Below are 27,179 nucleotides of genomic sequence, written 5' to 3' on the forward strand. Positions count from 1 at the left end.
TGCCATGAGAAGTCACTCCACAGTTCATAATATGCACATTGTGAGCTTTGACATTGCTTCATTAGTTTCTGCATAATCAACCCCCCCCACACACACACACACACACCATTCTTTGTAAATGTGCTGTTTGAAAGCAGCACTGCACTGAAGCACGAGCTTGATAGGTCTCCGCTACATTATATGTATCTGTAAGTAAAGCCGTGTCTGTATAAAGACTGAGTAAACACTCTATAAATAAATGTCTTCGCGCTAATGTTCAAAGTATCTTAATCATACGAGGTCCCGCAGGATTGTTTTCATGCTAGATTGCATTTGGCGCCTCTATGTGAGAGACACAGCAGCTGTTAGATATATTAATAACACACCTCAGTGAAAATTAGCCAACAAGATACTTGTGTCTTGTTTTTGTCTTCAGTTAGAATATACAATAAGCATCAAGTATTCAGTGGCCTTCTTTGCACATATGACAACATTCATACTTACAACAGGTAAATCTGGAAGACACACCACCGGTGGTTTATTACATCTCTGCTTCAACGCCCTCAGTGGGTTAGTTTAAGTGCGGTGGGATGAACGTTGCAGATGTCGAACCAGTGCTGATCCACCTCCTTGTGTGGCAGCAGGCCATTCCGTGGCAGAAAGAGCCAGCGCCAGCGATCACGGCTGCCCACCACCTGCCAGAAGCGCGTGCCCTTGAGTAGAAAGATGGCATTGTGGGTGTAGGAGAAGTAGGCAGCGTCTATGTTGCCATCTGGATGGTCTCCGCTCACCACTGGAGGGAAAACATCTCTGATGTTTTTGGGGAAGCCTCTTGCCAAGCTGTTGGCTTCCACGTCGAATGCATACACCTGTTTGAACACATAATTGTTTTCCCTCTTATATAGCAATCAATTCAATTACAGTTCGCAAACAAAATCACAGAGGAAGCGTGGCAGGTTTGTTTGCATGAATATATTCCTTCATAATGCTGAGGAACAATTAAATTAGCTTGGGCTTTAGACTCCTCAAGACTTACTATTGTATACACACTTGCTCTACAAACTAGTATTGTTAGATTACAAATCACATAAGGAAACTGTGGTTGTAATGACAAGTAAGTCAGGGAGGGATTAAAATTTTAGACAGCCCTGGGGCAAATATGAGCTGTTGGCCCCCTGTTGAGACACCCCCCACCAGGGTACATACATAATGCCCTCTGTGCTTTACATATGTACCCTGCTGCCTCCTCATTTCCTTTAAATACAGAGCAGATTATACATGGCAACATCATTATATGCCAAGTAACCAAACAGCAGTCCTGTACATTGATAATAGGCTCCAGGTTCCCTGCATGACAGTTATTTTGTGGTAATTTGATGGATTTATTTATACAAAATGATTAATGCTGAGGTAATAAGGCAGGACTTGCCTTAAGTTAATATTTCCTGACATTTATGCAGTTAATCAAATGACCAAAATTTGATAGACAGCTCCAGGGGGCTTTTCTAGTGCCTGAGCATCTTTGAAAAGTAGCTTCTCACTTCCCAGGGTTGGCAGTCGAGCCTTGATTGAACCCCGGCTGTGATGGCACTTGGCTTATCTTGCATGATACCCAAATCTACTGTTGTTTCTAACCTAGCTATTCTTACAATTCCAGTGTGTTCTCCTTTGTACCTCGGCATTTGTCATGGGTGAAAGAGAAGATAAGGGTGTTGTTCTTACCAGCCTGTTTTTGAAGAAGTAGATGTGGGAATCCCTCCTGTCATAAAAGGCTGTGTCGATAGGACCGGACACCCCGGGGAAACCTTCAGAGATTAACCTCGGATAGCGGTGACCTTCTGGGTCCTGTGTGAATACCTTGTCATTCTCGCTGTCATATCTCCAAAACTGAGTACCTGTACACACAAGCAACACTTTCTCAGCACCTCTGTCAGCTCTCCTCATCCTGCTGGCAAGTGTAACATCTGTATGTATTTACACATTTACTATTATGTACCTTTGAAGAAGTAAATAGCATCTCTTTTTCTGGACCACACATGCACACATGCATCAATTCCGTCCAAAGGAAGTCCACGCCAGCCGATCTGCAGGGCAACTGGATCACCGAAGCGTGTTCGGTTATTTCTGTTCTCATATAACCAATACCAGCCGTCTCTCATGAAATAGGTGTTAAATCGGATGACCACCTTTCCATAGGGTGTCTTCTCCTTTCTGATCCAATCGAACACTGTGTTGAAGCGACCCTTACAGCCCCCTGGGGAAGGAAAATAGGGTTTTATTGTGTCAGCCTGAGAAATGTACCATAATCATCTCTGGATCTGTATGTGGTTGTATCCACTAGATGGTGCTGTAGCCATGTACTGTACCATAGAGGTGCTGTATGGCTTTCCTGTCCATCCAGTCCATCTCAAAACCAGTCTCCTGTGGCAGATAGCTGGGCTGCATGATGGACCCAGGTCTGTATATGTGGGGAAGACCCAAGACGTGACCGATCTCATGAACTGCCACCTAAAACAGAAAAAAGATTAAGATGTTGTAGAGTAAGCTTCAACTAATTACTAATGATTCTTACACACTTGCAGTGTGTGTAGTAGTATTCTTACTTTGAGAAGGCTGATCCCGCTGCCTGCATTGGGAGCAGTGAAATGTTCATCATCGTCAAAGTGAATATCTCCCAGGAACCAGGCGTGGGCAAACTCTTGACCAGTGCCATCAAACCTTTGGTTGCATCCAAGATGTCTTCCTGAGTGGGACAAGGAAATAAGAGATATTAAAAGGGTGCATTGTCCTGTTTATTCAACTAAAACATGATTTACATTCAGTTGCCCAGCTGTTAAAAGTGTATTTTCTGTGAATTTTTGAGACATTAAAAAACACTGTACTGTACTTTCATATTGTGCCATGAAAATTTACTCAATGTGCCATAAGGGTAATTTAAGTAATTTGAGATCAGTTATGTTGTAATATTTAACACATTTCTTCAAAAAATATGATGTGTTGAGTTTTACTTCATTAGCTGAACCTCACCTGTACCAAAGCCCAGCCTGATATCAATGTCCTCCAGTGGTGAGCGTGTGTCCTCCACAAACTCCAGCGGAGACACCTCACTCCACATCCTGAAGGCCAGTCTGAAGATGTACCTCTGCTCTTCAATAGTCAGCTGACTGCTGTAGCCTTCTCCTATAAGCCTCCATTTCAACACTTGCTTAGAAAAAGCCATGTAGCCAGTCTCACTCAGATCTCTCTTGTGCCTGCTTTTGGATACAAGAGCGGCAAGGTGACGTTTCCTGCGTCGCACTGCTTCGCTCTGATGTACGTTCACACTTATATTTACCTTCTCACTGTCCACGATGACACCTTGTGAGCTGTTATGAGAAGTGTCATCAGAAACAAGGTGAAACTCTTTAGTGTAATTCATGCTGGTGTCATTGCCTGTGAGGACACTTTCTGTGTCATTAAAACTGAATAAATCATCACCGGAAGAGTTCATAGCACCAAAATAAGTGTCACTAATTGTATCAGTCACTGTGCTGTTATTATCAGTCTCATTAAAAGTGTCCTTGGGGCTACTTTCAATATCTGAGGAACTACTGTTCTCAGCTGCTACTGAGGTGAGCAGGTCAATCTCCTTGTCAGGGACACCACACCTTGGTTTGTTCATTGCCAGCTTGGTGGCCTCATCAAACACACCTGTGACAGGAAGGCCAGATATCTTCTGAAACTCTTGAAGTGCTGAAATAAATGCTTCACTCTCCGCTGGTGTCTTATAGTCGTCTTGAGGCGCATCCCTTGAATGAGACACGGAGGTCCCCTCCTGGATTGTGGTCTGAAGATCATCCAGGAAGTCATCACTGAAACTGGTGTGTGAATCTTCAAACTGGATCTCCTCCCAGTTCACTGGATTCATGAATCCATATCTAGAGAGGAATAACTACAACAAGACATGGGTTAAATCACATTTGGGTAAATTGTATCGTTAAATGAGTGATCTAATAGATGTGAAAGCTTAAAAGACTGTATGCATTTACCTCTGCTGTGTACTTGTTTGTAATAACCTCAGCTTGGTGAGAGCTCAGAGGTTGCACATCAGAATGATCGCGATTGTGGAAAAGTTTCTCTGCATCAGCTGGGCTGATGTTGGTCCAAAAAAGCAAAACTATCAGCTGGATAAAAGTCAGCATCGTGGCGTTGGTTTACTCCTGGGATTATATACAAGTGTGATGATGGCTGAAGTCTGAAGCCACAGTGCTTTATAGGCAAATCCATGAGTTGCTCCACGCCCATCTAAAGGTGCGATCCTCAGGAGGCATCCCACTTTTCACACCCTTGTGTGGAAAGTAAACCTGTCTTTACTGTCAGCAACTGCTCACTTTGACCGGTTTGTGTGGATGTGTTATACACGCTCCACTGGTTTGAAATGGGCTGTTGTTGACCTGTTGAATGAAGTGAAAACTTTTGCTTTCATGTGGACAATGACAGTGTTTTAGGGCAAGCGTGACCTAAACCAACACCTGTTCTCAAAAGGAGACTCATACACACACACATCGAGTGTTTTACAGTGAATAACCACCATTGACCAACTTTCCATGTCAAAACACTTGACCAACATTTATTTTCAAAAAATATACATAAACTTTCTTGTGCAAGCTCAACATAAATAGGATTATAATTATTTTCACTCACATTTTTGTGGCTTTTCCTCAGTGCAAAATAGTCTAAATATGCTGTATATATACATAATTGACAAGATGAGCAGTTAAAACAAAGCAGACAAGTGATAATACAATAAAACAGAATAGACATTGAAGCAGTAAAGTGGATGGATTTCCAGTGGTGTTTGCAGGTTACTTTAGAGCTTTGGCTATCGCTGCTGCCAGGTGTTCGGCTGTTGGCTTTTCTGCAGCACAGCTGACACACAGGCCTTCTGCTGTCATTGCGTCTTGTGTAGTAGGGCCTATGGCTGCAAACTGGAAACAAAGAAGTTTAAGAGACTGTCAGAGGCACTGAGGATCCAATACATGCTGCACACTCATGCATTTATTATGTGTGGATATGTGTCAGCTCTACCTTTATTTGAGGCAGTTGTTCACCCGACAGCCTCCGCACGACTTCTAGACAAAACTTCACTCCCGATGGACTGAAGAAAGCTATGCTGGCCGGAGCGCCCTGTGATCGTAGACAAATAAGTACTGTCGACACGTAAGGTATTCTCTAAAATTTAGAAGTGTGTGTGGAGGTGGAGGGATTTACCTGCTCTGTGAAGTAGTTCTTGAGATTTTTCTCCAGATCTGGATGTTCAGCTGTTTGATAGACAGTCAGCGTCTCCAGTGGCACTCCTGGAAACAAAGAAACAGATCCCCGCAGTGATAAAGGTAGTGCAATTACTATTTTATAATTAGTCTAACCCCAGTGGGGCTTTTCACTCAAACTTATCACCTTGAGCTTTAATCGTGAGGCACAGCGGGGGGAAATGCTTACCATTTTCCCTTAGAGCCGTGGGCAAGACTTCCCTTTTGATTGAGCCACAGGGGAAAAAAAGTGGTGGAATATTTGTGTCCTCTCCTATGATTAGAATTAAGTAAAAGGTCATATTAATTATAAGAACAGTCACAATTTTTCAATTAAAATGATCTGTGAAAAATGTGCAAGGATAAACTTGTATCTTACGTTCAATGATAACACGTGATAACACATCTGCTGTCCCTGTGTCTTCACCCATAGGGTTTAGACCCAGATTTCGAACTGTGGATAAAACACAAAAAGGATCAACAAGATGTGTAATAGTATTATCATGTCATGGCAGAGGAACTATAATATAGGCAAAAACTGACAACAGAAAGATCCAACAGTTGAAGTTTGCTATGAACAAAGAAGGTTAAACACACATCAGGGAGTTGCTGCACCTGTATCACAGCAAACTGTCACTTGTGCACAGCCTATTTCCAAATGACTTAGGGTAGTATAACATCACTTGACACAACCCTGTGAGCACCAGGTGCATGTCACTCTCTGCTACACTTAGCAATAAGATAGCAAAGGTTTATAAAGTATAGTGCACAAAAATTGAAATGTATATTATTATGTATATTAGTCTTTTCAGATGTCACAACAACTCACCTAATGCAGCAGTTGCTTTCCCAACCACATAGATGGACTTGGCGTTCCATTTGTCTTTCACAGAGCTGTTCCACTCTGAATTAATATTAGGAAATGAGGTCATTTGATCCAAATGGGGTGAAATTGGTTCAAAACTCAGTTAGCAATGCATGAACATAGTAAACAGAACCAAACGAATTCAGATCATTATATAAATGAAGCATAGGGCTTGTTGTAGCTATATATTCTCTTATATAATATATATTCTCTGTACTCTCTCACCTTCCCTTCTTTCCTCCGCTTCTAAGCACATCTTCACAGCCTCCACTGCTCTTGGACTGGTAAATATAAGACCTCCATGTTTTTCTGGTTGGAAAAGCTGGGGAATAATAACATCTTTAACAACCGAGAATGCAAAGAGATTATTAAAAACAACTTGCAGATGTTCAAAATATAATTTACCTTATCCGACAAGGTGTTCAATGAGACAAATTTAAAAGACAGCACAGGAATTAAGGTGGCTTTGTGACCATATGATGCCAGCTCCTGGGGAATTGAAATGATAGATTCAAAATGTCAACAATTCAACAAATGTCAAACAAATGCACACGACTGTATTGCACAATTTGACCACTGCCATGTCTGAATAAAATATGGAGAAGGTGTCCCTACCTTGATGTAAGGATCAGGTCCAGAGTTTCCATCTCTTGGCTCTTTTAGCAGCAGTATATGCATTGTGATAATGACCTTAAAATACTGGAGCAATGACAAAGGTACAACTCAGGGTGAAATAGGAACTCGTCTGACAAAAATGCAGCCAAAGTCGTTAGCTAAATTGCACAAACACCGAGGGCTCTGGGTGTGAATGCGTAACAAGCTAAGCTACACCCTTAAACTGTCGCATGCAACCTGCTGATAACAAAGGTGTTGAGTCACGATTTTTGGATCGAACATGGGGTGCAATTAAAAAGGCAACAATGCCCCACTTTCAGGTTGTAACCATTGTATTCAGCTAAAACGTGGATACTGTCTTCTTCCGTGTTATTGTTTACATTAGCAAAACACACTGGTTGACAGTTTAGCTGCAGTAACCGTCCTTTTCATATAACCTGTCCGTCATGCCAAGTGATAATAGCTGATTTATGTACCTTGCCCTTGCTGCACGGTGATATATTATACAACAGATAGTCACAGAAGACGAAATATCACGGAAAATTAATATACCTTGAGTTATCCATACAGCTGGACGCACACCGACTACAGCAATATGAAGACGGGGGGACGTAACAGTGGATATTTAAACAACCTCTAAAAAAACAACAACGTATATATAGAAACAATGTCATTCATTACAATGGTAAAGTGTAAAGTATCATAACCAATGACCCAATTATCGGTTAATAATAGCAATGTAATAGTTGTTGCATAGTCTAAAGAACGACTCACCCCTTTTGTATAATGGTTTATTCCATTTTACCAACGAGAAACAAGGCGGCATTCCGGGGCTCCGAAGGTGGCAGCGGCTAACGTAACGTCCTTACGTTTAGAGCCGTAATGGCGGCTTCACTTGTGTCACTTTCCTGGAGCGCTGGAGCGGAAGTATAAACATTATCCCCGCCCACACTGGTTGACACGCGTGTTACCTTTTCGCAGCATGGCTTCATCAGCTAAGAGGAGAGCAGTAGGTTTGGGTGAAAATCCCGGTGAAAATGACAGCAGCTCCGAGGAGAACCTGGAGGAGGAGGACGACGACTCCGGGGAAGAGGACAGCGAAGCATCGGAGGAAGAGATCAATGAGGTGAAATAACGCAACAGTTGTTTGGCCTTGATAGCTAGCTAGCTAGCTAGCTAGCTGCTTAGCCAGCTAACCCATGGATGTGCTAACCCAGCTTTCGGCATGAGCTGTTAGCCAGGTTTGAAATAAGTACATGAGATAATGTTCTTATGTGAGTGTTGTTTTGTAATAGGCTAACAGCTGCTCTGTTATAGCAGCAGAGCTACTTGTAAATACTCACTTTCCACACCGACAGGGCTTCGTTGTGGGTAAAATAAATCACTGTGCTTTGTTGTTGTTTCTTATTCAGGAGGTGATTGTGGACTTCGAAGCCCACAGCATTTCACACAACGACTTCAATGGCGTCAAAAAACTACTGCAACAGGTATGAAACAATATGCACACCAACTAAGCATTTTATTAGGAACACCGTAGAAATACTGGCTTTGCTGTCAAAGCAGATCACAGACATTATATTTTTTCCAAATACTCATGTTTGCTGTGAACATTAACTGGAATTATTTCTGCCCTGTATCTGCCATGTATTATAATTTGCATTGCCACCACATGATTGGCTGATTGCTTAAAACAGTATTTTGTATAAGGTGTTTGGTTATGGTATTATTTCTTGGAATCTGAAACATGTCTTCACTGATGTCACTGCCGTTATGTTTGTATGCAGCTCTTCCTGAAGGCTCATGTAAACACATCAGAGATGACAGACATCATCATTCAACAGAATCACATTGGAAGTGTCATCAAGGTGAGTTTCTCAATAGTCTGATGTCATCTCACATTTTCCAGGTGACCTTTCTGCATCGTCAGCTCTAACATGTGTTCATCTGTCCCTTCCTTCTGCTCCAGCAAGCCGACGTGCCAGAGGACAGTGACGATGACGACCCAGATGAAGTGTTTGGATTCATCACCATGCTCAACCTAACGGAGAGGAAGGTAACACCAGACACGCACTTCACAGACTGTTTAGCTCTTGTTTGCTGTATGTGACCATTTATTTTAAGTTTACACTGTGTGTGTGTGATGCTGGCAGGGTGTGCAGTGTGTGGAGGAGGTGAAGGAGCTGATCCTGGAGCAGTGTGAGAAGAGCGCCACCCACAGCGTGACAGAGCAACTAGAGCAGATCCTCAGTGATACCAGCAAGCCTGTGGGGCTGATGGTGAGCGAGCGCTTCATCAACGTACCTCCACAGATCGCCCTGCCACTGCACAAACAGCTCCAGTGAGTTCCACTTAAAGTCATTTCAACCCTTTTTGCACTTTATTGCAGTTTTGCTGCATGCATCTTTTTTTGTGGTTTAAAAACCCGTTTGCTTTTATCACATCGTTGCATCCTGGATGTGACACTGTGGATGAACCTTTCTAATCAGGACAATTTGTGCCAACTGCTTTTACCTCTGTACTTTGTATGAACCTAGAATTATGGTTAAAGCTCTGTTGTTAAGATAGCTGATTGACCTTACGCTGCCTTGTGAAAGATAAATAAACTTTGAAGCTGCTTTTTTGAATACATTTAAATTATGATTCTGAGAGAGTATCTGTCATGTCTTTGCGCTTTGAATAAGTCAGCCCTTTGAAAGTGGAGTGCTCAGGAAAATAAATGGGATGCAACTTTGTCCCTCAGAGAAGAAATCACTGAAGCTCAGAGGACGAACAAGCCCAGTGGGAAGTGTCACTATTGTCTGATGATCAGCAAGACCTGCAAAGAGGCAACCAAGACTATCCCAGCCAGAGGGGGCGCCCCCAAAGAGGAATACATGTTTGTCAATGCAGAGGAGGAATTCTTCTATGAGGTAAAGTCAATCAAAGGTCGTAAAAGATTATAGGGAGTGCATGTTTCTATCTTGTATGTGTAAAAGTAAAAGCAAGTGAATTAAAACATTTTATATTCTCATTACAGCAAGCCATCATGAAGTTCCACTACTCGGTCCAGGAGGAGGCTGACTCCTGTTTGAGCGGCAGGTGGTCGTTTGACGATGTCCCCATGAAGCCGTTCAGGACAGTGATGCTGATACCAGCGGACAGAATGCCTGCCATCATGGACAAACTCAAAGAATATCTAACCGTGTGAACCTCACAATAAACCCTGTACACCTGTTTGTGTGCTCCCCTGAGGACTTTCAGGCTCATGGAAATGGTTCACTGCTTTCTTTAAGGGACTATAGTGGTTCAGTACCATCAGTGACAGTGGTGCCAGTGTTGTGAGCCTGACACTTCAGTCTTTTTTCAGCAATTGTAGATGCAAAGTTTTTTGTACAAACTCCTGGTTCAGATAAGAAACAAAACAATGCAGAAAGAACTCCCCACATACCCTACTTATACCGAAGAAATATTGAACTGTTATATCATGAAACCTTTTGTTTTGTTTATAAGATTATATACCATGGCAAGTAAACATGAGAAAAGTTAATGACACTGAAGCTAAAATTGGTGACTATAGAGTCTAGTTTCAGCAGATGGAGGAGGATGGGATGTGTCTTTTGCCACTAAGTTAAATTAGTGAATAGTAAAGCTGTATAAATTTAGCAAATTGAGATAAGTACCAGAATTCCCTCAATGACAAATTAATAGAAAGCTGACAATAACCAGTTTGATTTGGTTGACTTTGGTGGCATTAAACCTTTTTTTTTCTTTCCTACAAACGGTTTTGGAATTAAACATTTTGGTAGCTCTCTTGACAGTTAATAAATGTCTTATATCTGCTGTCTTGACAATCATCTTTTCTTAATTTGAAAGCATGTCAACTCAGACATGATGTTGCAAAACCACACCCCTACACACCATGTGAAGAGAAAAGGTGCACCAACACAGCTGTGCTTTAGAAATAAGGGACAAATAACTCTTCCAGCATCTTATACGTGCATCAACGTGCAGGACCATGTCTTTGAGTCTGCATCTTCCCTGGTTCTTTGTGCAGGATGTGGGACGGGATGATTTATCTGTTTAAAGAGCAGCAACAGATCTGCAGCCCCTCTGCTGCTCATTAACGCCCAAACATCTGAACAGCTCGGAATATTTGGTGTTTCTAGACTCGGTGTTAGTGAAGAGTGCAGGAAAACTTATTTCGATGCAAGTTCTCAAAGGGAAAAAAAAGGTTACACATTTCTCTACACTGCAACTGATAAAGGTCGCCATGATGTGTTTACTTTTTTTTACACAACTGTTAGGCATTGAAACAGATCAAAAAAAATTACAGTTTGGATTGACGATAAATATTTAACATGTATATTTGCATTTGGTGATAAGATGATAATAAAAACCAAGACTGTTATATGTAGGATTTCAGGTCATTGAATCACACATCTGTCATAAGTCTGCGGCATCACAGCACATCCACCGCTGGCATCATCGGCAACAGCTGCAGCTTTTTGTTTCTCATCTTTACATTTTCGAGATGCATCAGGGTCCAACATGTCTTGCAGTATGTCTTTGCTTTCACTAGGGGGCAGATTGTAGAAGAAATACAATGGTGCCATTTGAATGTACCTAAAAAAAAAATACAAAACAGAAATTCAGTTACTTGGTGATCAAATAGCTCATCTTAATTAGAAAAACAGTAAAAACTGAAACATTAGTCATGAGAGATGAGAGCTAAGCTGCTTGTGCACAAGGGAGATCTGCTAAAGGGTTCGACTTACACTTGAGGGGAAATTTCTGAGACCGTCCTCATGCAGTTGTTCTCTGACAGAGTATACTCGTGGAAAACAACCCACTCTGGCAGTCCAAGCTTCTGTGACTGAGCCCCGTAGCTGGAGAGCGGGTGCATCTGCGCCATGTGCTTGTGTGTCAAAATGAAGTAGTTTCCTGATCCGTCCACATCTCTAGCAATCTATGAAAAAGGAAAAATGGTTAATTTTAGACATGAATACAGATTAATTACTGGAGGCAGCTCGTCAGCATTGACATTCCTATATACCTGCATGAAGAAGCCAGCCAGCAGAGCTCTTTTGACGTTGAGGGTGTTGGTCTTGGTTCCAAAGGAGGGGTCCGAGATGGGAAGCTCGATCCTGTTCAAAGTGTCTGTCAACTCTGATCTGACGGCCTCGGCTGTCTTCAGGGCCGAGTGATCCAGGAAATAGTCCTGGCACCACTTTTCAGCAGTAAAATCTGGGGAAAAACATGCAATATATCACATTACAGTGCATACAGTAGCAGTTTCAACTTCAAACTGAGGTTCTAGACACAGAAATATAGACTTAAGCCTTCATTTGATATCAACTGTTAGTGTCAAGTTTTCAGTTTTGTATACATGTTCTAAGATTTATTCCAATAATTTCAAATATAAATATGTTGGGGCTAAAAATAGTTTCTCATGTAACAGTATCCTCTGTTCTTTCTCAATAAACAGGCCTTGATGTAACTTGACATTTTACTATACAAGTAGAATCCGGGTCGGTGTGTGTCATGTTATATTGCAGCATGTTAATGGTCATATTTCATTTGAGTTGACTGGTTCTGTTGTGTTCTTCTCACATTGTTCTCTCTGGATTTGTTTGAAGGCATTGTAGACGTTTATGAGGGTGAAGTGGTCGCCCTCAGGGTGCTGGAACTTTCTGTGACACTGGACGGCCTCGTGGGTCATGCCAGCAGGTGGCTTCAGGAAGCAGCTTGGCGCTAAGACACAAGGAAACAAAGAGGTCAACATCACTGAGACAAGCCACTCTAACCAAATTGCCATCTGGTTCAGTGTCTGGAAGGAGCTGCTGTGTGTATGTATGTATGTCTGTATGTATCTGCACATGTAGTAAGTAGTAGTAAACCTTTATTTAACCAGGCAAGAATAGCTAAGAATACATTCTTATTAGGGCAAACTACAATATTGTTCATATAGTGAATGAATGATGCAGGCAGAGGATGTTGAACTTGAGACAAATGTTCTTGTGATTATAAACTGAAGTCAAAGATGAAGTGAGTACGTACCTGACAGCATCGCCGAAATTGTCAGCATCTCACTCACACAGTCGAATTCGCAGGACGCTAGAAGAGCTTTGGCCATCTGAGGCTCCAGGGGGATTTCAGACATTATTATACCAATCTCAGACAAGTTGCCATCATCGTCTAAAGCGGCGAGGTAGTCCAGCTCCTCTAATGCCTGCATGAGCCCCTCAGGATCTGCCAAAAAACAAATATACAAGCATGACTGTGCATGTTTTTGTAAACTCATCTCCATAATATCTTGTACATATTGTGGTGGGATATAACAAGTTTTGCCTCACTCATACAAAAACTGAGAATTTGTAAATTTCTGACTTTGGTGGCCTCAAGTGGAAGCACCAAAAAACACACTAATTGATGAGATACCTGGGCCAAAAAACAACAAAAGACTGCAACTCTAGCTCTTATTTTTCTACAAACACTGACTTATATCCTCTGAACCATTTGAAAGATACTACAATCACACAGTTGGTGGCTTTGAGCTTTCAATTTCGCACATTACTTCTATTCAAGAAAACATAATTATATATGTAGATGGGGGCAGATCACTTTCGTGCCAAATTCGGCAAGAATTTAGAGATATTACAGCACGTTTGGCCCGTGCTTCCACTTCATTGTACATGTCTGGCGCTGCCCTAATGAGACATGTTGTGTAATCGTTAATGAGCTGGCCTCTTTTAGCCTGTTCTGTTCATGTTAGGGTGGGTCAGAGCTCAGACAATAGTTAGCAGCAGGGCCTTGTCAGCTCAGCTAAATCATGGCTGACTGGGCCCAAACAGCTACACAGAGCAAATTCATCTGTACTTCCTTTTGCCAAAAAACTCTCTCACATACACTTGTGGTTGTGTTTTAGGGTGGGAGAGAGTAAGAGAGACATGTGGTCTGTGGGAACCAGTAACCCCCCCTCCAAAAAAAGAAAAAAGCTTTATGAACTGTGTTTCATTGTTAACTTGTCCACTTTCCCCTGAAAAGATGCTTCACCTGGTCTGTCGATGAAGTCGCACTGTCCCAGGCCGGCTATCTCCATCCTTTTTAGGAACAGGACCGTTGGTGTGATGTTGGACTCTAAGATCTGTGAGGAGTTTTCCACAGGGAGCTGGATCTCCTCTGGATACAGGCAGAAACATTTACCTATAGGGAATACATTCAACCTAAGTCAGTAAGTTGCAGTTTTCCATGAACTCTGATTGGTGAAAGTTTTTCTCAGAGGATTAGTATTGTGGAGACTCCAAGTCTGACTTTCAAATCATCTGAAACCGACTTTTTCAATAGGTTCATTTATTCTCCAGGTAGCAGGTTGTTGGACACACCTGTTGACCCAGACAACTGCTTCCGTACGTCTGCCTGACATTGACTTATGGGTTGGAGCATCTCAGAGTTCGCTCTTATTCGTGGATTGTACACCTACAACAGACAAATACAAACCAAAATACTAATTAAAATCAGCCGGATACTATCTATCTATGTAGATAATATGTCTCATTAAATGCAATAACTCACCATTTTTTTCTGGACTCCTGTGTCAATGATAAAGTTGACGGACTCTGTAGACCACCACAAATCCTCCCCCTGTTGTTTAGAGAGGAAAACCCTCCTGGACCTGTTGGATTCCGGCTGCTTGCTCAGGAAAGGCAGTAGCCCTCCCTGGCTCGGGTGCAGAACCACAGGCACCATCTCGCCCAAGTCGGCTCCCAACCTGGTGCCCTCTCTCTGGAGGATGCTTTGGGCACAATGGACCTCCTGCACAACAATTACAAGTAAAAGTAGGAGGAGACGCATTTGTTAAACCAGTCTCAGCTCTGAACACAATGAAACAATACCTGAAAAAAAGAGACCTACCTCAGCTGAGGCAAAAAACACAATGACATCTCCATCCTCTTTGGTTCGATGGATCTCCAGCACCAGTCTCAGTGCTGAGTAGAAGTAGTCTTTGTTGCCGCTGTTGCTGTGGACCACCTCAGCAGGACACGAGGTCTCCAGACTGATGTGAGGGATGCTGCCGTAGTGGCCCAGCAGCTTGTCGGTCATGGGTGGGACGGCGAGGACCACCACCCTGAGATCAGGCCTCTGCAGCAGGATGTCCTTGAGGAGACCTAGAAGGATGTCTGTGCTTACTGTCCTCTCGTGGGCCTGGTCGATAATAATGGCCCCGTAGTGCTCCAGAAAAGGGTCTGACATCATCTCTCTCAGCAGCATATCATCAGTGCAATATCTGTGCGACCAAAGCAGAGGCAAGGAAAAAATTAAGAGTGACAAGAGGCGGTTTGTGGACGATATTAAAGTGCCATTCACGCGTGCCGCTGCTGGCTACGCAACAGAGCTTGTCAACAAACCTCAGAACAGTGTCGGAGGAGCAGCAGGTCTCCAGAGGGATGGTGTAACCAACTTCATGGCCTATGTTGACATCCATTTCATCAGCCACACGCAAGGCCAGATCGACAGCCTGCTGCCTGTTGGTCTGTGTGCACACGACCATGCCGTGCTGGTACTGGGCTGACAGGCAGAACTCAGCGCACCACTGAGGTATCTGAAAGAGAATAAACACCGAATGTTGTTCACCTTCCACACTTCACCGTGTCTTGACAGGGCTCTGTAGTTACTAATGCTCCACAAAACACAACATCTTTTATTCACATCAACTTGAGTTTTCCAGCAGTGGGCATCCTTTCAGGATTGTAGCAACAGCTTTTGTTTAAGCACACAGCAAAACAAACAGTGACAGGAGATATCCTATGGTATTATCGCTCATAATGCAAAATTGCTTTGGCAGCATGTGGCGGCTCCAGCGGATCAGGGCTTAGCAGCAGGAGGTCCCCTAACACCCCTGCTGGAGCCTTTGTGCTGGCTGACAGTCAGGCAGGCAGGCTGCAGCTTGGACAGCAGCACAGTGACACAACAGCATCTGCTGAGCTGGGCAGCCTGTTCATACAGACCCACACCATGGAAGCCTACACCTTCAGTCAAGTTGTTTTATTATTACTAAAAAAGTCACAAGTATCAAAACTATCTCTGAGAAAAGTTCTGCTGGATAAAGAACAGGTCATCTCAAATAAATGACAGTGACACTGACCATGTGACAACACATTCAGCACATGTGTTATGCTTTGGTATTTGGATCTAAATATACAACAACAGAGAGGAACAAGAAGTACAATAGCTTTATTCCATCCTGCTCCTCTTCCCTAACGACATATGAGTATTATTGACAGTCTTACCTGAGTACTCCTCCCAGTCTTTGCTGTCCCACTCACAATAACCAGCTGGTTGTTTACCAGAGCATCTTCAAACTGGTTCCTGACCTTCCACACAGGCAGAGTCTTCCTCTCCTTCAGCAATTTGTAGTAACGAGAGGAAAAAGGCAATCCATCGAACTGGTTTAACTCCAGATCATCCCCAAAGCCGACTGCATCCTCCCCGGGGCATTCTTCACTTTCAAGGTAAATGTCCGGCTCCGCTGGATTATTGTCCCCCGACATGACACATTTAGATTTGATAATCGGTATTTAAAGTAAAAGGATTAACGAGAACGTCTCCTCTCGATCTCGTTTTGATTAAAACTATTCTACCCAAAGTTTTGGGGGTCGTCCACTTTGCGGCAGGCTGACGCGCGGTGCGCACCGGTGCGTAATTTCTCTCCCCCAGTGTGGCTTCACACGTGTTTTGATTTGCTCAGGGGCTTCACATTCACTACGGAGCGCAGCGTCCACGAGCCCGTCATAATCGCCTGAATGTTATTATTAATGATCACGTGGAAAGTAGCGAGGACGCTCAAGCTGTGGACGGATGTTCCCAGTTCCCACCAAGCGGTATCCTCAGAAATATCCATCTTTATTCATACAGGTTTATTATGTCAGTAGTGATTCTTTATATGGAAGCTAATATCTGCCACTTTAAATGGTAGAAATTAAAGGACCCTAAGTCACAATTATTACACAGCATAAGATAACATGTTGAAAATGTATATGAAAAAAAAGTATAATAGAAAGAGTTGGAAATTAAGTGAAAGGTGCTGCTGTTTTAAATATTGTCTTTTCATTATTTGAGAGGCACCTAATGAGTTTGGGTAGGGTGGTCCATGGGGGGGAGCCAAGTTGAAATTGCTTCAGTGCTTTTAGCAGCTGTCGATTGTCCACAGGGGGGAGCTGTTTGGTCATTATTCACTCCACTTTCATACACACACACACATCTGCCTAAACAAGTGTACTTTAATCTTTCTTAAAACTGAGACAGGTCTCAGCTGCTCAACCTGCTTGTCTGTTAGGAACCATGAACAAATGCTTGTTAATGATTTCGTTTGTACCATAGTTCAAATATTCAACATTTAACACTGATTTCAGTGGATCAAAAATCTCTTTCTCTTTTATTCTAACGAAAAAACTTGACAGTGTGTGGACTTGCTTCAGTTTCTCATTAGCATAACACGATTTTTTCCCTCCTCATTCTATTTCTGTTGAACATCCCAGGAACACATAATCCCACACCTGTATTGATTGAAACTATTTTTTTATCCTCCACACAGAACTCAGTAAATGACTTTTAGACAAAAGTTCAGTGTGTATTAAGCTCAGCTGCCACAACCATCTGAGCCAAATGGCTAAACCAGTTTGAAACCTAAAATCTCTGAAAAATAAAGACTCTTGTAAAATGTTAATTCCATTTTCAGTATTACAGCATTCACTAGTCAATCTTCTGGCTGTATTTTATCTCTAGCATAAAAGACAGCAGGGTTGGTTATTGTTGAGTCACAGCAATTGTGGTTTTGAAAATGGATAAGTATTAAATCTGCCTTTTATGCCGTTGTGTACAAAGTGGGACTGCTGGAGTAAAACTGTCATTGTTTTTGTGCATGCAGACTTGTTTTGGGTTTTAACACTGAAAAGGACTTTTTAATAGAGATAATAACTGTTTCTTTAATATAATTGATCTCTTTATTTTATGGCATTTTGCTGAAGACATGCATGCTGTGTGGAAAAAGAGAAGTGGGCACAGAAATCAATTGAAAAAACAGTTTTTACTAATACTGCTCGAGTGTTCAAGATACCATGACCAGACACTGACACTTGAAGTGTTTTCTTTACATATGATGTATCAAAGAGTCGCCATAAAAAAAAAGCATTCTGCATGAAAATGCGTTCACCTGTAAAACAACATACAAGGAACATACGGACAATATTGTAGTCAAGTGACTCAAAGACTATTAGTACATGGACACTTAGCATTGGAAAAAAGCAAATTAAACAAAGCAATGAATGTAAAACTAGTGCATTATTAAAAAATACAACAGTATCAAAAGTAACAAAAGTCCAAAGTTGAGTCCATGTCACTTTTCAGCCTACGCATTTGTGAGGAGCTGTGCTTAAAGGAAATGTTGCTCAGTGTGAACATATTGTTATGCTGCATTGCAAACCAGTAAAAGAAGAAATCTGAGAGAATGATAAAACACAGTTCGATTACCACGTCAGATTTATGCAGGAGTCTGTATCCAGAATGCAGATTGGCTTTAAAAACAATCTCAATAGCCAAAGTAAAAAGGTACAAAAAATAGAAAATTAATAACTGCACTGGATGATTTTGGACAATCGGTGGCTCAGTGTTCATCGAGGAAACACTGCACTTTGTTTCAAGCGGCAGAGAGATCTAAAAATGTGTCCTTGCAGAGCGAGTCTGTCCTCTCCCATCACAGTAGAGACATGATTTTAAAATGCACACATGAACACTGTAGCCAGACATTGGCTGTTTACAAGTGAGTGCCTCCGTGACGCCTGTACGGCCACAGCTTTGAGACAGTCCGTGGTTTAATCCGCACTGCAGACCGACACAGACAGAAATATTCAACACGCATGACCTTTAGCCGTGCAGTGCTTCTGAGAAGTTTACTCTCTCTGCGGGATGAACGCTTCCTTGATCTTGGCTCATTTTTAGATCCATGTTCGGTTCATACCTCAGTACCCAGATCCCTCTTCTCGGGTCTCGTTAATGCAACAAAAAAAATGGCAAATCAGTGACATTTCACAATCCAACTTGTTACCTTCCTGTAATATAAATGAAGAAGAAACAGGCCTGTGTTTCAGCTGCATTTTCAGCCCCTCATATTCCCCACATGGTGTTTCGGTTTGTTTAATCATTTGACAGTCACATTGCAGAGCTGCTGTGGTGATACCATTCTTTTTTCAGTGGTTGTTTCAGACCTTTTCAGTCTGGCTCAAAGCTGCTACGGAGAACATTTCCCCTCCAGGAAAAACCCCCACAGAATTGCAAATGAACTAGAAGTCTTCTCTGAAGTTTTCTCTGTTCTCATCCGTCATTGCACAATCACTCTTCCTGCTGTATACAGAACAAAACTATCATGTAAAGGGTTCCCTTCATTAAAACATGTTTCACAAAAACATTTCTGCTATCACAATTTCACAGATTGGCTTTTTTTTTTTTTTTTAAAGTCTCCTATCACCTCAATAAAGATCAGTTGATATGGAAAAAACAATAATTGTGAAATTGATACAAACAACAAATTAAAAAGTTTTAAGTTGCTACCATGTGGTAAAAGTGTCTGGCACAGTGCACTGCGTGGCAATAAATACATAATATAAATACTTTACATGTACCTGAGCTCAGACTCGTAGCACCATTCAGAGACAGAGCACCAAAGGGACACGGCAGATCTCCTGATTCAAAACTCAGAGAAGCCACCATCTTTTTGTAAGGGTTTCAGAGCTTTCATAGTGCAATTTCTTTAGTGTCTTATCACAACAATGTCCCTTTTGGCCAAAGTCTCAGCTGCTGTATTTGATGTTGGCAATTATGCAAGGCTTTGGTAGTGTTGGAGGATGTTTGGGACTGGGTCTAAAAGAGAAGAAAAGGGTTTCAAATATGTATAAAAAAACAACCAAACAAAAAAAAGCGCTGTTTTTTCAGTATATCTGTTGGCGGTTGGAGCTCACCTGTTGGGGTGTGGCACAGGGCGTACAGGTCTAGGTAAAGGGCCACAAACAGCAGAGGGCCCTTGGATTACAGCGTGGCCCTGCACTGCAGAGGGACTTCTAACCAGGCGGGAGCTCCTTGGATCAGCGGGAAGGGGCTTCTGAGGAGGACTGGGCTTCTCCAACTCCTGACGAACAACAGACACATATAAACATTGACTGAGAATCTCCAGCAGGTGGCACTCACAGTCAGACAACCCTTGTCCTCTCCCATGTATGAGGGCAGCAGTGCCCATGCAACCAAACCTGCAAGAAGAGGAGCAATCATGTGGTTTTAATCTTTCCTAAAAGACTGGGGCCATGATAAAGACCTACTACCTAGTCCCCATCTGGTCTCCATTCACTTCCTCCTCTTCTACTTGGTTCAAAAGGAACCTCCTCAAACATCACAGAGGGAAGGACCCACACAGTTTGACCCTCAGACCTCACTCACCCTTGGAATTGGGTCTACCGATGCAAAACATCACTCCAACGTCAAAAGTAAATTTGATGCCCTAATTTAATGTTTTAAACTTTAATGCCCTACACTGTGAGTGAAGTATTTAATGGAGGTTACATGACGTCTCCCCTTTATATCCATGAGGCCAAGTGCTATGAATTCATCACACTGACAGCCAGTGCTGTCATCCAATGGGGCCGGCTTGAGCTCCATCCAAAACTATCAGAACAATACCAAACAGCAGAGAAGTGAAAGGCAGCTAGATGAACAGAGCCCCTCTGATAAGGTGATTAATAGGCACAAAATTCTGCTGCAGTTTCAACTTAGAATAACTGAACCCATATCTCACAAATTCAAGTCTGTCTGAAACCCTGCTGGCTCCCTCAGGTGAAGTGATCCAAGTGGAAAATACTTCCCGTGCCCCCAGCAGAGAGCTTGCTTTCACTGCATGAGTGTGTGTGTGTGTATGTGTGTGTGTGTGTGGGACTTTGTCAATGTCTCAGAGCTGCCAAACAGCTGCTAAAGATACTGCTGGTGAAGTCTGCTGCCAACAGGAATCCCTTTTCAGTTTCACACTTTGACATTAAATAGGAGCAGCTGAGAGGGAAAAGTCGACTTATTGAAGTCAAAACAACTGCCAAGAGCTGCTGCACCTCACCTGTTGTACAGGTGCATGAAAGCCAAGCACCTTTGTGGAACCGAGTGCTGCTTGTTTAAATGGCTCTGGAAGCTATACTTTATGTTCTAAAGCATTTCACATAACATACGTTTAAAAGGCATTTATTTTTATTTATGCTGCATTTTGCTTTATGTTCTTTAATGTTGTTGTCTTGCATTTTTGTTTGTTTGTACCTTAAAAGGTTCCATAGTTTACACTTCTCTGGTGCTTTCAGTTCAGTTTTGTTTTTGTACCAAAAACCATCTCAGAGTAGAGCATCTCCTCTCTCAGAATTTTCCTTAAAGCTCTAGCAACAAGTCAGTGAACCAATCAGAAGAGAGGAGCCTGTGAGCATCTCCTCTGATTGGTTGATCGTTTTCTGATCGATCAAATACAAATAAAGCAGATTAAAAAAAACACAGGTCTCTCCAGGGAAACACTAAAAATGAAATCCTTTAAAGTTGGATGGTGGGCACAGGTGGGCCATGGTGGGGGTAGAAGTGAGAGCCCCGACTTGTGACATCACAAAGATACAGAAGTCCTGATAGCTCATTTTTAAGGCACAGTTCTTGAACAGATTGTGAATACTTCGCTGTGGACCAGGTACTTTGATACTTTCACAGAATTAATATAAAAGCTAGACCTGCTTTATAATTTAAAAAAAAAGACAAGGGTATCTCTCTTTTTACATTGGGCGACCTTTAATACCAAACTTCCCAGGAGCTGCAGATAACAACTCAACCATAATATACATATTTAATACCTGATTAAAATACAGTATGATGTAGTTGTAAGCAAATATAAAAGGCAATTTACTTTCAACACCCTGTATTTGCGGAGAATTATACCTCCTCATATTCTATATTATTTCATGCATATTATTATACTGTCATTCATTTTCTGATTAATCAAGTCTTTACTCATTATCTTGAGCCTCCCTTTGTCCCTTTTATCATCATGTCTTTCTGTCGCTTCGCTCATCTCTCCCTTTGCCTCTCTCTGTCTCTCTTGCCCACAGGGTATAAGTCAAACCGGATTAAAGGCAAATAAGAGTCTTTGAGAATCACTGAGTGAGAGGGATTTAACACCAGGAACCTCTGGCTTTCTCTTTCCCTCAACTCTGAGAGGCTGCAAACGCCACAACTAAACTCCATGGAATACCAGTGGCAGTGAGTTTACCACACTGTGATATCTGGACATACTAGCTCACTGAAGTTGCCGTTTCATCTCTTCTCCAACTCCCCACCCTTCTGCAAGTCTGGCTCCATTTTCATTATTTATGTGGTGGTTTGTATTGTAGAATTGAAGTCTCGCTTGGATGACGCTAGCTCCCGGGTTAACCTCGTTATTTTATGAGACTGTGCATAACTGTCAACATGCATATACTTTTATGGGACACAAAAGCACCATGAAAACAGTCGACATCACAACACCCATCTGAAGGTGCAGTGAAACAACATCATTTCCCTGGTTAGGTATTATAGGCTGTAGTAGTGAGTAAAAGCTCCCCAGACCCAGCGGAGAAATTACAGCGAGTAACACCATCAAATAAAATGTTTCCAAGCGAGGGAACGGGGAACTCACTCACCATGACCATCCTGCAGGAGTTATGGCGTGACGCACTGCGAAACGATGCCCCTCTGGCTGCGATGTGGATGTGAGGCGGAGGAGCTCGGTGAGGTGGAGGCACCGGAGGTCTCAGCTGCCCGGGGACAGGGGACAGGGACACCGTGAGAGACAGGGGGACGGGGTGGCTGGGGTGAACTGGAGGGCACTGGGGCAGCCTGCGCAGGCTGTGGGAGGGGTAGGGTGCCGGTGGGAACGCTGCTTCCGACCCCCGGTGAGGAGGCTGCAGAGAGATGAAAGACAGAATCAGAAAAGTAAGTCAGAGAAGAAAACTGTTCCTGTTTCTGTTTCCTATCAGTAACACTCATGTTAACCTCCTCCGATCTTCCTGAGATGTATAAATCAAGCGCTCGCTATTACAGCCAGAAGTCCACTCATTGTAACCTTTCAAAGGGAAAGACTGAATCTGTGCCATGAGCACCCGATTGGCCTCATACAAAGGTGTACAGAGCTAAGGAGCCCACACACACTCCCACTGAGACAGATCAGACATAGAATAGAGCCAAAATATGAGTCTGCCTGGTATTTAGCCTCGGCCAGATGTGGACACAATGTAACACATAAAAAAACCATGCGCACATGCAGTCTTGCGGCGGTTTAACACAAGCTCCCGACAACTGGAAAATGACCTCACCTGCACTGTGCTTACATCAAACAGCCTTTACATCCTTTCTCCTCTTACCGTTGACCTCCAATGAAAACCACATGCCACTAACTGGAAACACCGATTCTCTTGGTAATGCGCAACAGCTCGTCTCACTCATGTGCCACCCCTCGCAGCACAAATGCCAGTTCAGACACAGCTCCTCTTATTTCAGCGGGCTCCTAAACTCAATCGATCACGGGTCACTTCCCATTACAAAGCATGTCAGGGCAGTAATGGAGTAGTTAAGGCATGCAGTGATGTAGGCACACAAGTCATTACAGCCAAAACTCTCGCTCCGTCTTCCTATTATCAGTGACAGGACGACTTCATATCTCAAATAAGCGGCCGCATCAACCTTGCTCATGTGGGAAACGTGCAGATATGACTATTTCTCTCTTAACAGGCAGTTGTTAATGACAAGAAATATATTGAAGTGTCTCGAAAACGCTGCTCACAACAGACTCCATTATCACTACCTCCTCCACATGTCCACATAGAGAGGGATGATTTAATTGGATTTGAATGAGCTGCCATTTGTGTGAAAACAACACGTCAATCCTGCTGAGGATGATTTGTGCTATTGAAACAGCTGCGGCATTCCGGCGAGGATATTACAGCTCTGATCGGCTGCTGGCGATGCTTTCCCCTTTTTGTTTGACTCGCATGTTGTGCAAAAGGCGCTGCTCTGTTTGCACACTCTATCTCCGTGTGTTTGCAACGGGCCTGTCGAGCAAAGCCGTGGGATCTAGTGACCTTGAAGATGGTGGCACTGTGCGGCAGAGGCGGGGCCGGTCTTGATGGAGATGTAGTCGTGCTGGAAGATGGAGGCTGGTTAGGAGGGGACGGTCCGCTGATTGAAGCGCTCACTGATCTGGAACACAAAAGGAGGAATTACATACCGCTAATTATACACTTGATGATATTAATCAGTTACAAATGGCATATATTTCAAATTATGAAATCAAAACACATCACACACAGTAATTGACTTCACAGTGTGACCAGTTTCCACTGAGCAGCTTCCATCAAAAACAAACACTACCAGAAGTTAAAAGAGAAAAAAAAAACTTTCACATTTGAAATAATTTAACTTTCATGTTCTGAGCTCACCTGAGCTTCTCGATAGGGTTCTTCTTACTGGTGAGGAGCAGGCCCAGCAGGGTTTTTCTCTTGATGCAGATGATCAGACCAGCTCCCAGCACCATGAGGAGAGCCACCAGGATGCCCACAGTCAGACTCCCATTGTCTGTTTAGGAACACACACACACAGAAGAAATTGGAAAGTTTCAGCGACTGTGGTCCACATAATATATACAGTTAGTCAGATTGCAGATTTGTCTTATGATGTTCAATGTTTTGTCGTCTCTTCAAACTAAACGTTAGGCGGTGGACACAAATGTTTTAAGGCTTTTAAGATATGTTATTGTTGAAATCCTCAAGACCGATGACATAACACGATCCATTACTCATACAATAAATCCGCCTTTTCTTCTGCACTTGAGTTGCAGCTGTTGTGTTGACTCACCTGCTAATCTGATGGGGCCACTGTCCACACTCCCTCCAAATCCTGCTTTGTCGCAGAACGGCGGCGCCCAGTGAGCCTCACAGTGACAGTTCTTGTTGTTGTTGCACACCTGCAGTAGATGAAAACGAAGACCTGTTAGATATTACAAACACGGTTCTTTAATATTTAATATGCAGCCTCTGCGCTCATCAAGCTACAGTGTATACACTTCATCAACACAGTCATGTTTATGGACCTGGGTATACATTTGACTTTACCAGGGATCCCCACCTTTGATTATCAATATTATTGTTAATTAATGATCTCCCTGTGTTGTCTCAGCATTACACACCACAGTAAACACAAATGTAAACATGTGAATATACAATAGGTTTTATAACCTGTTGGACATTGGAAACATTTTCATCAGCTCATACTAATATGTATTTCTATCTTTATATGAATTGTATTGAACACGTGTTGTGTAAATGTATATAAATCTTATATATCCAGAGAGTTATCGTACAGGATGTCACTTTAATTAACTTGGACACAAATATTGTTAATATGCAAGGTTCATCACTATTGATAAAGTGCCATGTATGTCATATTGCATTTCTAGAGGGTTCAGTTAAGTATTGTCTTAATATTGATGAATTACTAAGATTTTCAATTAATCCACTAACTATTTTCCAATTACCTTCAAAATTAAACAGGGAAATAGGCCTTTGATTATCAATATTACTGTTAATTAATTTTCTCTCTGTTGTTTCAGCAGCAGACACGGTAAACAAGTACTCGTGATGCAGATCGTCAGCGTTGCTGCATGTCACTGCAGAGTCAAACAGCAACCAGCGCTGCCAGGTTAGAGATTGCAGAGATGTCTGGTATTAGAATCAGAACAGGCTTTTTGCCTGATACCACATTTTAATAATCTCTCCCTCGCTTGTCTTCCTGTCTTGCATGAGCGCAGGAATGGCAAAGTCTAAGAGGATTCCCCAGCAGGGTAATATGAAGCAGGTGAGGGCCTCTTTCCAAGGCAACATCTTGATCTAATCTGTGCATGAAGGAGTGCCCTGTCTCCTCGAGGAGCAACATCCTTTTATTTCTTTGTGTAAAACTGCCCTCAGAGCTTTATAGATATGTCTTAATTGGAACTAGACAAACAAATATGAGCGTATAATATAACTGGTGATGTTTCATTTTAACGCACAGTAAAATTTGTTTCTTCTGTTGCTTTGATGAGGGAAAAAAAAAAAAAAAAAAACTTTACCAGTTGCAGCCAAAGCCTCTGGGACCCACCAGTGAACTTAAGGGGTAACACCACAAAGCCACATATTTCATCTCAAAGGGGACCACCCATAGACGTTTGATGGTTGGCATTTAAGATACGTTCAATAGCCTTGCTCCCTCGGCTCAAAGTCAAACTGTGTCACTGCTCCTAGCGTTTGGCCAAATAGCACAGCCTTCAGATTTCAACACAGGTTTTTGGGACAAGGACGACTGCCTGCAAGCGTGATAAATGGCACTCAAGGCTGAACATAAATGAAGCCATTATGTCTAATTGATTGAACCTTTCAGCATCCAGAGTGATTGATTGCATGGCCCTGTACCGGCTCGCTACCCATGGTACACTGGGCATTTCTAACACATTACAGCCAAAAATGGACCTCTGTATGAAGGAGGAATGGGACATTAAGCAAACAAGCAAACAGGGTGGAGACTGGTGTGAGACAGACACATGTTTGACATGTTTGTTTTTGTCGACACTAAAATGAAAGGTGCTGCACTCACCCCTCGATCGCTGCACTTGGCTGAGCAGTCGTGCACACCGAAAACGCTGACATTCTGGCACTGACGGTTCAGACACATCTGAAGCAGACAAAGACATTAAAAATTGACAGTCTGAGCTCAAAGAGCATTTCAGTAATATTCTCAATCCTTTAATCTTTCAAGAGAAAAGATTCAGCAGATCCAGTTCACTGTTTTATTAGATGGCCAATGACAAACCACAGCTATAAAACAGCATAGAATGAAGTACAATTCTTAATTAACAATGGGTTTTTTTGTTCCGAATTTAGTGAAGCTGATTTTTAAAGGTTATTATACAGCTCCTTAAATGCACCAAACCCAAATGCATCCAGGCTGTAAGCTATGTGAAGATGAGTTTGGCAGCAACGGGCACAGAGAGATGCCAGAGCCTTTGACAGATTGGGGCGGAGGCTGGATCTTTTTTTTAAGGGTGGAGGCACATTAGTCTAAATGGACGAACTGTATCACTGAAGTGACCAACGGCTGAGTGGATGACCACTGGAAGATGCCAAATAGACTGAATAATGGTAAGTCAGTTAAGTGTCCAAGACTGTGAAGTCTGAAACGACGAAGAGGACACACCCTGAAGAACCTCCTGAAATGTCTTAGTCATGACCCGTCACTGCACATCAGTTTTTCCACTCTTAATTCCCAGCATCTGAGCAGCATGTTTATAATGTGTTTTTGCACAGTCTTACAGATCGCTGCCACCACAAGCC

The 27,179-nt window shown here is 42.5% G+C and overlaps 5 protein-coding genes across 7 annotated transcripts in view; 1 reads left to right on the forward strand and 4 right to left on the reverse strand.

Annotated features, from left to right (window-relative positions):
• Positions 1-542: 542 nt before the first annotated feature.
• On the reverse strand, positions 543-4,166 carry mmp21 (matrix metallopeptidase 21; the record flags this gene model as incomplete). Its single annotated transcript, XM_083994843.1, has 7 exons — positions 4,008-4,166; positions 3,007-3,910; positions 2,583-2,722; positions 2,346-2,487; positions 1,976-2,233; positions 1,702-1,874; positions 543-848 (listed from the first exon to the last, which is right to left on the reverse strand). Exons 1-7 carry the CDS (start codon positions 4,158-4,160, stop codon positions 543-545), a joined length of 2,076 nt encoding a protein of 691 aa, XP_083850969.1. The 5' UTR covers positions 4,161-4,166.
• A 436-nt stretch (positions 4,167-4,602) lies between these two features.
• Positions 4,603-7,559, reverse strand: uros (uroporphyrinogen III synthase). Of its 3 annotated transcripts, XM_083993776.1 has the most exons (11): positions 7,522-7,559; positions 7,300-7,383; positions 6,748-6,831; positions 6,538-6,621; positions 6,358-6,454; positions 6,097-6,171; positions 5,647-5,721; positions 5,458-5,541; positions 5,230-5,315; positions 5,047-5,145; positions 4,603-4,946 (listed from the first exon to the last, which is right to left on the reverse strand). In XM_083993776.1, exons 3-11 carry the CDS (start codon positions 6,808-6,810, stop codon positions 4,824-4,826), a joined length of 786 nt encoding a protein of 261 aa, XP_083849902.1. In that variant the 5' UTR covers positions 6,811-6,831; positions 7,300-7,383; positions 7,522-7,559; the 3' UTR covers positions 4,603-4,823. The 3 variants fall into 3 exon arrangements, with proteins under 3 accessions (XP_083849902.1, XP_083849904.1, XP_083849903.1); XM_083993778.1 differs by lacking the exon at positions 7,300-7,383 and having other exon boundaries at positions 7,522-7,541; XM_083993777.1 differs by lacking the exons at positions 7,300-7,383; positions 7,522-7,559 and adding an exon at positions 7,224-7,291.
• Positions 7,560-7,689: 130 nt separating this feature from the next.
• Positions 7,690-10,413, forward strand: bccip (BRCA2 and CDKN1A interacting protein). Its single transcript, XM_083994040.1, has 7 exons — positions 7,690-7,873; positions 8,160-8,234; positions 8,532-8,612; positions 8,714-8,800; positions 8,898-9,085; positions 9,488-9,656; positions 9,764-10,413. Exons 1-7 carry the CDS (start codon positions 7,730-7,732, stop codon positions 9,932-9,934), a joined length of 915 nt encoding a protein of 304 aa, XP_083850166.1. The 5' UTR covers positions 7,690-7,729; the 3' UTR covers positions 9,935-10,413.
• A 737-nt stretch (positions 10,414-11,150) lies between these two features.
• dhx32a (DEAH (Asp-Glu-Ala-His) box polypeptide 32a) lies at positions 11,151-16,274 on the reverse strand (the record flags this gene model as incomplete). The annotated part of the gene is made up of 11 exons (XM_083994844.1): positions 11,151-11,349; positions 11,502-11,692; positions 11,780-11,970; positions 12,337-12,477; positions 12,784-12,975; positions 13,780-13,929; positions 14,109-14,202; positions 14,299-14,538; positions 14,638-15,010; positions 15,132-15,325; positions 16,014-16,274. 11 exons carry the CDS (start codon positions 16,272-16,274, stop codon positions 11,151-11,153), a joined length of 2,226 nt encoding a protein of 741 aa, XP_083850970.1.
• Positions 16,275-19,414: 3,140 nt separating this feature from the next.
• adam12a (ADAM metallopeptidase domain 12a) overlaps positions 19,415-27,179 on the reverse strand; it is a 71,913-nt gene continuing 64,148 nt past the window's right edge. The window contains exons 17-23 of the mRNA XM_083994295.1: positions 26,443-26,520; positions 24,670-24,778; positions 24,255-24,390; positions 23,898-24,015; positions 22,461-22,721; positions 19,737-19,903; positions 19,415-19,638 (exon numbers count right to left, since the gene is read on the reverse strand). Of these exons, the coding sequence (XP_083850421.1) occupies positions 19,569-19,638; positions 19,737-19,903; positions 22,461-22,721; positions 23,898-24,015; positions 24,255-24,390; positions 24,670-24,778; positions 26,443-26,520 (939 nt within the window). The 3' untranslated portion in view covers positions 19,415-19,568. The remainder of the gene's footprint in view (positions 19,639-19,736; positions 19,904-22,460; positions 22,722-23,897; positions 24,016-24,254; positions 24,391-24,669; positions 24,779-26,442; positions 26,521-27,179) is intronic.

The sequence above is a fragment of the Trachurus trachurus genome (genome assembly GCF_905171665.1).
Source record: "Trachurus trachurus genome assembly, chromosome: 19".
NCBI lineage: Eukaryota > Metazoa > Chordata > Actinopteri > Carangiformes > Carangidae > Trachurus > Trachurus trachurus.